We start from the raw sequence: 13,027 nt of genomic DNA on the forward strand, positions 1-13,027 counted from the left end.
TGCGCTTAACACTTATCACTTTTGATTTTCTGTTTGCACTTATTTCACTGAACTCGAAACTTTAAGTGGTTTGTACCTGAAACACGCAATTCTATCCTTCCTTAAAAGTTAGTAATTGCGAAAACAGAATTACAATGTAACAGAAAAATCTAATGAAAGATAAATAATTCAGTGGCTGGAAAGAGACTAAACACTAGATCAAATAAACTACGTTTAAAATCTCTCACCGCATAAAGCTTGAGAACAAGAATAAAACTCTAGAAACGTTTACCTTCTTCCCCTAAAGAGACTAGGGAGAAGAGCAAAAACGATAACAACGTTACTCGCTTGAACGAAACGTTTATCCTCCTCTCTCTCCCTCCGTCTCTATCTCTCTCTCTCTCTCTCTTGACTTAGAACCTGAGAGAAGAGCCCAATCATATATATCGTTAAAACATATTATTGTTAAAGGAAAAAAACTGAAAGATTTCCCAAATAAAAAGTTCCTTTATTAGAATTAAAACCATTAAGCTAAGAAAGAATGAACAAAACGCTAGAAACGGTTTACTCTTACTGCAACGTGACACCGTGAAAATTCTCTCTCTATCGTAACGATAGAGCGCAAGTTGAACGTTCTGAACGTCAACAACTGCAGAGACAAAACAAAACGTTAGTTCAACTTTGAAAACAGTACGAGACTATCAAAGAAATTCTTTCAAAAACATTAAAATAGCATAATATGTTAACAGGTAAAACCGAAATGACGGGCTCAATATTAATTAACTTCGGTACCAAGAAAAGACCGCCTACTATTAGGAAAGGTCGAATATAAACAAATATAAAAATTAATTTTAATAAGTTTATAATAAAAGGAAGTTAATCGAAGAGGCCTATAAAAGGCGGAGAGATATAAAATAAATCTATAACTTTTGTTAAGCAAAATTAAGAAAGAGAGTCTATACTCTCTTGGACACCAACACTTCCGTCTAAGGGAAGGGTCGGCCATTTAAAAGTGAAAGAGAGTTCATACTCTCTTCGACACCATAATTAATCAAATTAATTCCAAAAGCTAGCTAAGCTAATGATAAAACTTCCTGAATAGCGAAAGCTAAACTCTAGAGCAAATACATCACCAAATCGTGAGCAAAAAACTCCAGAATCAACAGCGTATCCATGTAGGTCTAGCCGGAGGCACGACAGAGGAAAAATTGAGGTGGTGTCAACAAGAAGTACTGCAGTACCTGGCCACAGGTGGCGCTTGTGAGTACACCCCCCTCTTGTATAGCGATCGCTGGCGTATCCCTTCCGTAGAATTCTGTCGGGCAACGGAGTTGACAGCTACATGATTATCGGGTAAGATTAATATTGAAAACATTATTTTCTACGACAACAATACTCACCATAGCAACAACAAGCAAATAATGGTTGATGGCTTCATCTTGAGGAACAGATGAATCATTGTAAGGATAAACAGGTCTCCAGGCAACCAACTGACTAACTGATTCATGTGCAGTAAGTGACAGCAGACCATGATGATAGCAGTATAGCCAGATATTCTTTAATTCTTCACTTGGCAGGTGCGAGGCAACTAAATATCCCTGCAGAATGAAAACATGTTTGTAAATCCTTGTCATTAAATAATAAAGATACAATATATTATAGAAAAAAATAAACAATACAGAATACCTCCCATCTTATATATAAACAATACAGAATACCTCCTATTACATATATAAACAATACAGAATACCTCCTGTTACATATACATTATTCAAGTTTACTCATAATTCTACAGCAGTTTTGTCAAGATTGAATATGAAAAACCCAAATCAACATATATCTCTGCAAATTTCAATTGATCAGAAAGAGAAAAATCACAAAAATAAATGCAAAATATCTGCAATGTAACCAAAAAGAAGAAATAGAGGAAGTTCTTGTTCCTTCTCCAGGCATTTACAATCTATATAAGATTTTGTATAGTTTGTAACGAGTTTCACATGTACGGGCTTAAGGTTGACCCAATTACAATATGGATAGTCTGTTGAGGCAAAGAGTGTGTAGTCCAGGATAGATCTTATGTGTAGGGATCTCCTAAATGAAATAGCATTAGATTATACTAAATATAGGAACATAGGAACAAAATAAAAAGGGAAGAGACGCTTAAGTGTTACTTCATATTTGCATTTATTGTAAATAATTCACCTTTTAATGTTTATATGATTCCTGTTCATTCTAGAGCTTCCCATTTCTCCTTCTAAGTCTCAAATGTCCCTTAATTGTTTCTCTCCTCCAGTAATTTATCAGGCCCTTCATCATTAAAGTTTGGACTTTATTTGTAGTGTAAGTTGACAGACTTTTCTAGATTGCCAAAACACACAGGAATTTCCAGAATTATCCTATACAGTACTTTGATGGAAAAATTTACTAAGTACTTCAGTTAAGTGAGTATGACGTGCACATAACTCAACCTCAGCAAAGAGAGGTGATAGATGATTGGAACCGGCTACCCTTTTATTAATCAAGAAATTTAGCCTAGGCATGCAGAATGAGCTTAATACATCTTGATTTGCAGAGCGAATGGAAAAGAAAGGATGTCTAGGTACCTGGGAATGATAATGAAAGGTTTTAGTCAAAAAGATATTGGTTGCAGAGTAAAGCATGCTTTTGAAGTTAGGCTAGTGTAAGAGGTAATGCTTGGTTGAATTTTGACATTAGGACCTCAAAACTGAAAGTATTGGGGGCATTTTTTGCTTCTCAAGGAGTGGGTTACTCTCTTGTTCGAATAAGTCATTCTTTAGTGATGGCTGGAAGTGTTTGACCTCCTCATGTATGTTTTGAACCATTTAAGAGTAACTTAGTGGCAAGAGAGTCTCACACACCGCTTCTTTGGCATCAGACTTTCACATTTGTGCAAAGTACTTCACAAGTGTGAGCTTGTTCTCCCTGGGTTCAGTACATTCAGTCTATGACCCTCATACTATGAAAGGTGCTGATTTGCATCTCTCCAAAGTAGCAGCTAATGCAGATTGGTTTCACAAGTCAGGATGCAAGGAGATTGTAATTAGCATCAAGAATCGCACTTTAAGCACTTCTGAATCATATAAAGATTATGCCTTTACCTAACCGCTATATTCACCAATAGCGAGTTTTATTAATACCACGTTTTTAGTAGATTCTGGTATTCAAAGAAAGTTTATAATGACATGTTTTTCTTATGCTTAGTATAATTTATCCCAATTTGTGTTAAAATATGTAAAAAGTTACAAAATTATGTAGCGTACATCCAAAAACAAGCTCCTGTTGGTGACTTGGGTGGGTGTTGTTATCAAATTTAGATTTACCATCACGATACTTTATAATATATTTATTCGTTAACATTATCTATTGGCTAAAACCTATATCTGAGGGAGAAATTTAGGTAGGTAAATAAGTTTCAATTCCTATTACTTGGTAATTATTTGAAAATAATGATGGTACTCGGATAAAAGTACTTCCGACCAATCAGCTATTAACAAACTTTTCCAAGCTTAAAGGGCACCCCTGCAAGTCTGCTTACTTGAACAAAATTGATTATAGTTACATTATTTTCAATTATTGACAATCTATGCAGTATGTCATGTTCTTTCACGCACAGTCTCTATTTCCATTACCGTGAAATACTGAAAACAGAATTTATCCTGTTCATAGTGACAGTCACACCCAAGGTGGAATGACAGAAGAACAAACAAATCTCATGTCTAATGAACTATAGTAATTCTCTCTCTCTCTCTCTCTCTGTCTCTCTCTCTCTCTCTCTCTCTCTCTCTCTCTCTCTCTCTCTCTCTCTCTCTCTCTCTCTCTCTCTCTCTCTCTCTCCATACATAAACAAATGGATATTTTCATTATATTTCTCTATAATGTAAAGTCTATTATTACTGACAAATAGTTTTTTGGGCTCGGGACATGTCGTCCTGATGGAAGGGTTCCTTTAGGTAGCCTTCTATGGGATATTTACTACAGTGATACTCCCAGAGAAATAAACCGGTCTCCAGGATTCTAACTCCTGGCGCAAGTATCCAATTAAGGATAGCGCATAATATCAGGGGACGTATTTTTTAGATACGACACATAGCAATCTTCACCCCGAATAGATTTAACTCTTTGATGTAAGGGGGGAAAAGTGGCAAAAGAAAGGGGTCCCGATCTAGGTACCCGGTGGACCTCCTATCTGTACTACTACCGCTAGCCATTCCTTTCCTTGTAGCGCTCTAAGCTAGATGTTCTCCCAGGTTAACCCGGTGTTTTGTTACAAGTTATCGGAATATTCACCATGCAATCTCCTGCATCTTCATCTTCTGGAAATTTGAGTATTAATTCTTTTCTGTGTATAATTTTAGACCCCTTTCTCAGTTAAATTTCAAAAATTTAAGTGTGTTTGGTATAGCATTGCCAAGAACCGGAGGCCCGTTACTATTGCATTTTATTTAGTCAGTAGGGTGACAATTCCCGGTATTAAGCTATAATATTAGCTAGTTAGGCAAATTATACAAGTGAAGATTTTGCATACATGTATATTATTCCTCTTCTTATTATGTAACTACTTTTCGTATGCAGCAGGAACCCCGGCGGTGCCAACCTTGGCCGGGGATCCTACCAGAGCTAGGCTACTCTCGCTCATATTTACGTTAGTAAAGTAATTCCCCACGTTTAGCCTCACCCTATCGTTCCTTATTGATTCGGATGAGAACTTACATTCTCTAGAATCTATGGATAAGTTACGATATACTTTCTCTCTCAGAGAAAAGAGGCTAAACCCTTCCTCCCTCCCTGAGTGCCGCCGCCGCTACAGGCGGCAACCACTGTCTTTCTTCATCGCCGTCGAGTAAAACAGAGTTCTTGCCACCTCCGGCTTTGATTTAAATAGTAACTAAATCAGTGTGCCCTTGTCTTGCCGCCGACGATGTCGTCAGCAAAGGAACTACGTTTCCTCTGCCGCCGACAATGTCGTCAGCACAGGAGGCCATGCTTCCTAAGTTCACGGTTGAAGGTAGGTGGCATACCTGCCACCACCTCTCATTTCAATGAACTAAAAGACCCTTACCCTTCCCCCTTCTGTCATTTAGTGACGTCATAGCCGTCACAATACTCTTTCATCAGTATTCTGACAGTCATCCCGGCTTGCTAGGTTGACTGCGTTACCGGCTGGTGCCCTGCCGATAGCAGTTAGTTCAGCAGCCTCAGCGACCTTCCCCCTTACTTTCTTCCTTCAAGGAAGTGAATATTTTTGGGGGGAAGATTGAGCCGGCTCCTGACGGCTACCATTGGGAAACCTAACATACTTTGGGAAGTCCTCAGCCCTCTCTTGGACTGCCATCCACAATTATTTCCGCCGGCGACAGGCCTTTTGTGGATGGGTAGAAGCCAGAATCAGACAGATTCTTACCCCTTTCATCGGAACTCTCATTCTGGCAAGGAGACAGTAGGCAGCCTGATAGTCCTCCTACACTTCCAATTGTTGTGTTAAACCATAATAATAGGAAACTCTCCTTCCTTAATGCTTTTTCTCTCTCTATCAGTTAGTGCCCCCAGGTACTAACCTAACCCCGCCAGTGCCGCCGGCTGAACTACAGTATACAACTATACAGTAGTACACATGTTTTCTAACATACTCTGTGTTTCCTATCGCAGTCAATTGTTGGGACCACGATATTATGTTGAGGTTGAGTACTCCCTTAACACCCCGATGGTTCTTTGATCATCAGGATCCTAAAAATCACCGATCAGTATTAATATATACTACAGGTGGATAATGTTAGTATAGACACTTACTAACTCTAACTCTAGTTCCTAGAGTTTCTTCTACCTTGTATTCTGCCTACCAGGGAAACCAAATATTACTGACGGAGGTCTCAGTAGTGGCCTGGGAGAGGAAACACAGATGTGTCTTTTCTACTTCCTTTCAAGCTTACTATCTTAAGCTATTATAAACAATAGTGATTACTATTGTTAATAAAAATGTATGCTTTTATATCAATGATATAAAAAACATGATACTCATTGAGCCCTTTTCCTTTACAGGAGGAGCCGATGGAGAAGTGTGCAGTATTGTTCTGCAACCACAAGGGCAAAGAATTTTATGGACACACGATGTGCAGGACTCATGCCCCCTGCTGCATCGTGTCGGGAGTCCTGAGGTATTGGGACCCGAAGGGATACCTCACCTGCTCAACCTTGCTGGCCAACGGCTACGGAGAAGCCCTCCCAGTCAACATAGAGACTAGGGACACAGGGAGGGAGACCCTTCGTAAATGGGTAAAAGGGTTCCAAAAAAACTCTCCGGGACCATACTTACCCAACGACTCCCTAAGGTGCCTTCTGTTCCCCAAGGCTCTATCAAACGCAGTAGTGCCCCAGGAACAGGTCCAGCCTCCTCTTGTACTACTGAAGATCGACGCGGACATAAACAAGGCACTGGAAGGCATGGACATCCACCAAGAAAGGATGTCAGAAGTGTCCACTGACACAGAGCAGGACCTACTGCAAGGAGGCCCTCAAGAAAACGTGGAACATCCACAAGTGGAGGAAGAAGGCTCCGTTTCAATGGCAACCGAAGACCCTCAGTTCGCCGTGACGGCAAACCAACCTATGCTGTCAACCTCTTCAGCCCCAACTCCTCAACCAGTTGCACAGGTCGACAAGAGCGAAGCGATCCTCACGTTGATCCAACAGATGTTGGAATCGTTCCAGAAGGAACAAGAGACGATGAAGCAGTCAATCAAACAACAGCAGATACTGCTACAGGAAAGGGCGGACCGCCCTGGATCTTCCAGGGGCTCCACTAAGAAGCCCCTTAGAGTGTTGGATCTCCCTTACTGCTCCGAAACCAACCCCTGGAGGTATGCGGAGCATATGCCCATTATGAATAGGAAATTATTCGTCTCAGAGAAGTTGGAAGCCAAACTAATTAAAGATCTCGAGTTCTGGCCTAGCTTTTCATCTTACCCAGACTGTTACGTGAGACTGCGGGATGAACATGCAGCCCGTGAGGAAACGGTACCCAAAGAAGTCATTGTCTTCGAGCATGACAAGGCGCAAGCCATCCTCCTGAAAGCCTTGAAAGGAGCCGGGTACACCAACTCCAAAGTCTCAGCACTGAGCAAGAGACAACCCACCTTTCTTGCTCCTTCCTCCATCTCTTTCCCCTTTTTGAAGAAAGCACTAGACTTTGCCATCAAGGCAGTCGACGAGGGCAAACCCTGCCCAACCCTAGAGGAATGCAAACCATTCTCTCTAGCAATGCCTGCCTGCAAGGAGAAGTGGAAGGATAGCCACCTAACCTTCTCCGTCTCGAAGTTGGATCCAGAGATAGCAGGCCAGCAGTTCAATGAGAACCTTCCGAAGTAGCCAGACCATCTTCTGAGGAGGGAACAGGAGACGAAGGAGAGACTTGCAGCCTCCCTTTCTCATCAGAACTGCCTGGAAATGAGTGCAGGTCTACATAACGCCCCAGAAATGTACATATTTCTGGCTAAGTCTCACATAGGGACCCTTGTGAAAGACTTATATGTTTTCCTCAGAGCAAGAAGAGCCTGCAGAGAGTTTGTTTTTACCTCAGCGACCGTAAAACACAAAACCAGGAAGCTGGTTACCTCGAGCATCTGGGGTAAGGACCTTTTCCCACAGGAACTGGTACGAGAGATCATAGCCAGAGCAGCTACGGAGAATAGGAACCTTCTCCAAAAGTGGGGCATGACCTCAAAGAGGAAATCTTCCTCAGACAGAGGTCCCCAGCCTAAGAACAAAAAGGCAAGGAGACCACACAGACTTGCACAACTTCCTGCTGTGACCATGACAACGATGCCTCAGACTATGACCACGATACCTCAGACCACCTTCCAGATGGTTCCTCAGCAACTGGTAGCCCAGTCTCGCCAGCGTTTAACACTGGCTTTGAGAGGCAGTTGACTTATTTTCGCCATCAGAAAGGAAAAGGCCCAAGGAGAGGTTCTTCCGGAAACCCCTCTCGGGGCCAAGGAGGACGTGGTCATGGAAACAAGTCCTCAGGACCCCCCAAGCAATGAGGGGCTCCCGGTAGGGGGCAGACTGTATCACTTTTGGGATCGCTGGACCTTAGATCCCTGGGCCCACAGCCTAATCACGAATGGACTCGGGTGGAAATGGAACAGAACTCCACCCCGTTTTCCAGAATTCTTCCAACACTCCACCCCCTCGTTAGACGAATATACCTCAAAACTCTTGAACAAGAAGGTAATAAGGAAAGTGAAGTCCATCAAATTCCAGGGAAGGCTGTTTTGTGTTCCCAAGAAAGACTCAGACAAACTCAAAGTCATTCTAGATTTGTCTCCACTCAACAAATTCATCGAGAACAAGTTCCGGATGCTTACTTTACAAAACATAAGGACCCTTCTACCAAAAGGGGCATACACAGTCTCAATAGACCTAGCAGATGCTTACTGGCATCTGCCAGTCAGCCGCCCTTTCTCCTCCTACCTAGGATTCAAGCTACGGAAGAAGAAGTTTGTCTTCAGAGCAATGCCTTTCGGACTGAACACAGCCCCAAGGATATTCACGAAGCTAGCAGACACAATCGTCCAGCAGCTATGCTCCGAAGGAATTCAAGTGGTAGCATATCTAGACGATTGGCTGGTGTGGGTAGCATCCAAGACTACTTGTCTGCAGGCAGCTTAAAAGGTGTTCCAGTTCCTGGAACACCTGGGCTTCAAGATCGACCGCAAGAAGTCTGGCCTTTCTCCAGCTCAGAAGTTCCAATGGTTAGGAATCTAATGGGACTTAAATTAACACCACCTCTCCATTCCATCTAAGAAGAGGAGAGAGATAGCGGGAGCTGTCAAGAGACTAATCCGTCACAAGAGGATTTCAAGACGCCAACAGGAAAGAGTATTGGGCTCTCTCCAGTTCACAGCAGTGACAGACTCGGTGCTAAAAGCACGTCTAAAAGATGCATCAGGAGTCTGGAGAAGATACGCATCAAACGCTCAAGAGATCAACTAAGGTTGACCCCGACCCTATTGCGTACGCAGTTAAGGCCGTGGTCAACAGCCAAGAGCCTAGCACGGACATTTCCCCTGCAACCACCACAAACATCAGTGGTGATACACACGAACGCCTCCTTTCAAGGATGGGGAGGCCATTCTCACGAGAGAAAAGTGCAAGGGAATTGGTCGCAACAGTTCAAAACCTTTCACATCAGCATTTTGGAAGCTATGGCAGTTTTCCTGACGTTGAAGAAACTATCCCCTCGCAGAGCAATCCACATCAGATTGGTCCTAGACAACGAAGTGATAGTAAAATGTCTAAATCGACAAGGCTCGAGATCACCTCACATCAACCATGTGATATTAGCCATCTTCTACCTGGCAAGGAAGAAGGGATGGCACCTATCAGCAGTTCACCTACAAGAGTTCCGCAATGTGACGGCGGACGCTCTATCAGGTGAAAGCCCATAGAGACAGAATGGTCCGTAGATGCAGACTCATTCTCTCGGAAAAAGTCCCGGAACTGCAGATCGACCTCTTCGCAACAAGCGACAACAAGAAACTACCACGTTACATAGCCCCTTATATGGACCCTCAAGCAGAAGCGATGGACGCCATGTCCCTCAACTGGAACAGGTGGAGTCACATTTACCTGTTTCCACCCACCAATCTCCTGCTAAGAGTCCTCGACAAGCTAAGATCCTTCAGAGGGACAGCAGCAGTAGTGGCCCCCAAGTGGCCCAAAAGCAATTGGTTCCCTCTAGTTCTAGAATTGAAACTGAAGCTGTTTCCACTGCCGGATCCAGTATTATCCCAACTGGTCCAGAAGTCGACTGTCTACGCTTCATCCTTGAGAACCAACAACCTACATCTCATGATTTTCTCGCCCTAGCGGCTAAAAAAAAGTTTGGAATCTCGAAGGATAAAGTTGACTTCATCGAAGAATATAAGTCAAGTTCGACTAGGAGGCAATATGAATCGTCATGGAAGAAATGGGTTTCCTTTGTGAAAACAAGGAAACCGACAGAAATATCGATAGATTTCTGTCTCGCATTCTTCATACACCTACACGAACAAGACCTAGCTTCTACTAATATTACCTCGTGTAAGTCGGCCCCGACTAGACCACTTCTGTATGCCTTTGAAGTGGACCTCTCTAGTGAAATCTTCAATAAGATCGCAAAAGCATGCGCTAGACTCAAGCCAGCAACCACACCAAAGCCCATCACGTGGTCTTTGGACAGTCTTGCACTATGCTTCGAACCTAACCAATGAGGATTGTACTCTAAAGGATCTAATACAGAAAGTAATTTTTCTGTTTGCAATAGCCTCAGGGGCTAGAGTTAGTGAAATAGTGGCCTTATCCAGAAACAAAGGCCATATTCAGTTCTTAGACACAGGAGAACTGAACCTCTTTCCTGATCCTGCCTTTCTTGCCAAGAATGAGCTACCCACTAAGAGGTGGGGTCCTTGGAGAATCTGCCCACTGAAGGAAGATGTCTCTCTGTGCCCAGTAGAGTGTCTTAAGGTCTATCTTCAAAGAACTTCAGACTTCAAGGGAGGACAGCTCTTCAGAGGCGAAACATCAGGATCAACCTTATCCCTAAGACAACTGAGAGAGAAACTCACCAACTTTATTCGCAAAGCGGATCCTGACAGCACACCCGCAGGTCACAATCCAAGGAAAGTTGCTTCTTTGTTGAACTTCTTTCAACATATGGACTTTGAAAGACTCCGCTCATACACTGGGTGGAGATCATCCAGGGTCTTCTATAAACACTCTGCGAAGCAAGTACATGAAATAAAACATTTTGTGGTGGCGGCGGGTAGTGTCATAAAACCCATCGTCTAGTGCTGCGATGAACAGCGGACTGTTTTGGAACTTTACAGTGTATCGGGTGCATGGGTATACGTACCTTCTAGTGCAAATCATAACGATGATTAATACACTGTTCCATATAGGAGCATATCTGACAAATAACACCAGTGCCGAGTGAACGTTTGCATCACAGTGTTTACGCATGTCCAAAATCTGAGCAAGTCAGACAGATTTGGTTTCACATCTCCATTGACTGGCATTATTCCGATAATGAAATTATATATATTTTTCCCTACAGGTGAAAATATGGACCCTGATGTGTATTACTGCTGGATCAGATTCATACTTTATTGTAACTACATTTGATAATTTAGTTGCAAAATAAAGATACTAAAACGTATCTGCGTCTTATTACTGCTACCTTAGTTACATACAAATAAAACATGTAAGAGTTTTATTTAATCCCTATAAGGACATTGAACTTGAAATCAGTAAACAGATTTCCATGGTAAGTAAAAGGTAAGCTCTAAAGTTTTTCCTTTTGTTCCTACGGAAATACAAACTTTGAATCCTTATTATCGAAGTCGACACTCTCCCTGTAGGGAACAGGAAGCACTAAGCCAGTTCCAGGCTTAGCGGAAATGACAGTTAACTAGAATTTCACATACAGGTCTAGGAGACCAGATAAGGATATCCATTCAAGGTAGAAAGCACATACACAAACCCACAGCTATAGTAATTTCAAGTTAATTCTCTGATATGCTTCCATCAGGACGACATGGCCCGAGCCCAAAAAACGGATTTTGAGCAAAGTGAAAAATCTGTTTTTGGGTGAGAGTGCCCTGTCGTCCTGATGGACTCTCCCTTTTGCTGACCCCACCCGAAATTACTTTATCTGCGGCTATTTCTGCTTATCGACAAGAAAAGGAATGGCACGCGGTAGTAGTAAGGATAGGAGGTCCACCGGGTACCTAGATCGGCACCCCTTTCTTTTGCCACTCTTCCCCCTTACATCAAAGAGTTAAAATCTATTCGGGGTGAAGATTGCTATATGTCGTATCTAAAAAATACGTCCCCTGATATTATGCGATATCCTTAAATGGATACTCGCGCCAGGAGTTAGAATCCTGAAGACCTTCGCTTTATTTCTCTGGGAGTATCACTGTAGCAAATATCCCTTAGAAGGCTACCTAAAGGAACCCTTCCATCAGGACGACATGGCACTCTCACCCAAAAATAGATTTTTCACTTTGCTCAAAATCCATTTTATATCTATTGACAGCTAATTACCGTGGAATTATAACGGAATACTGTAACTTAGTCACTTCAATGAATATAATGATTTTTTACACATAAAATTGCAGTGCTTTACCTTCATTTATAGATGATCGTATAAAACAAATTTCTGAAAAATTGTCATATAATTGCTTTATAATCAATGGAAAACAATTTTGGTTGTTTAGAGTGAAATACAATAGAAAATAAAGCAAACTTTTAAATAATTTAATCTGTAATCAGCAGTAAAACAAATAAACATGGAAATGTAGGTTATTAAAGAGTAAGTGACCAATTACACTACAATATACCTGATAGTGACAAATCTCGTATATAGCTATTGAGGGTGGATCCGCTTCCTCATATTGAAGGGGTTAAAATAATCATTAAGCTTCAAAAATTGAAGCCAAAATCTTAAGAGCAGAAGTGGATGCGAGAGTGGGTAGATACCCCTCAACCCATCCACCTGTCATTACTTAACTGCCTTGATAAAAAACCTAAACGACTGAACCCAATTGCCCAAAAGATAAGTATTTTCATATGAACAAATCAAGATAACAAGATTGTACTGTATTCTTATTGGCTTTCACCTAAAGGAAATTATACTGGTGCAGTACTCACCAAAAAAGCAATTGAACTATATATTTGAAAAAAAGAATTGAATAAGTTTTGAATATACTGTACGGGTAATTTGGTGTTGAAAGAAGTTAAATCTGCGGTGACAGGCTTATCTACATACCTTAAGTCTAAATATCAGAAGTAATAAGTTCTAATGTTTTACCTTATAGAAAAGGCTGCATCCCAATATATTGTAGAGAGGGATACAATCATCACAATCTGAATCATCCTGAAAAAAAGTAAATTACAGTAATAACAACAATTTTATATTCTCCCTATGTTCATACACAATTCTATATCTCACCATTTGTGGAATTTTTCAGTCTTACAGGTCCATTTG

The 13,027-nt window shown here is 41.6% G+C and overlaps 1 protein-coding gene across 3 annotated transcripts in view; it reads right to left on the reverse strand.

Annotated features, from left to right (window-relative positions):
- in (protein inturned) overlaps positions 1 to 13,027 on the reverse strand; it is a 134,458-nt gene that overhangs the window by 50,666 nt on the left and 70,765 nt on the right. For all 3 annotated transcript variants that reach the window (XM_068363501.1, XM_068363502.1, XM_068363503.1), the window contains exons 14-15: positions 12,851 to 12,916; positions 1,380 to 1,577 (exon numbers count right to left, since the gene is read on the reverse strand). In XM_068363501.1, coding sequence (XP_068219602.1) covers positions 1,380 to 1,577; positions 12,851 to 12,916 — 264 coding nt within the window. The remainder of the gene's footprint in view (positions 1 to 1,379; positions 1,578 to 12,850; positions 12,917 to 13,027) is intronic.

The sequence above is a fragment of the Palaemon carinicauda genome, chromosome 40 (genome assembly GCF_036898095.1).
Source record: "Palaemon carinicauda isolate YSFRI2023 chromosome 40, ASM3689809v2, whole genome shotgun sequence".
NCBI lineage: Eukaryota > Metazoa > Arthropoda > Malacostraca > Decapoda > Palaemonidae > Palaemon > Palaemon carinicauda.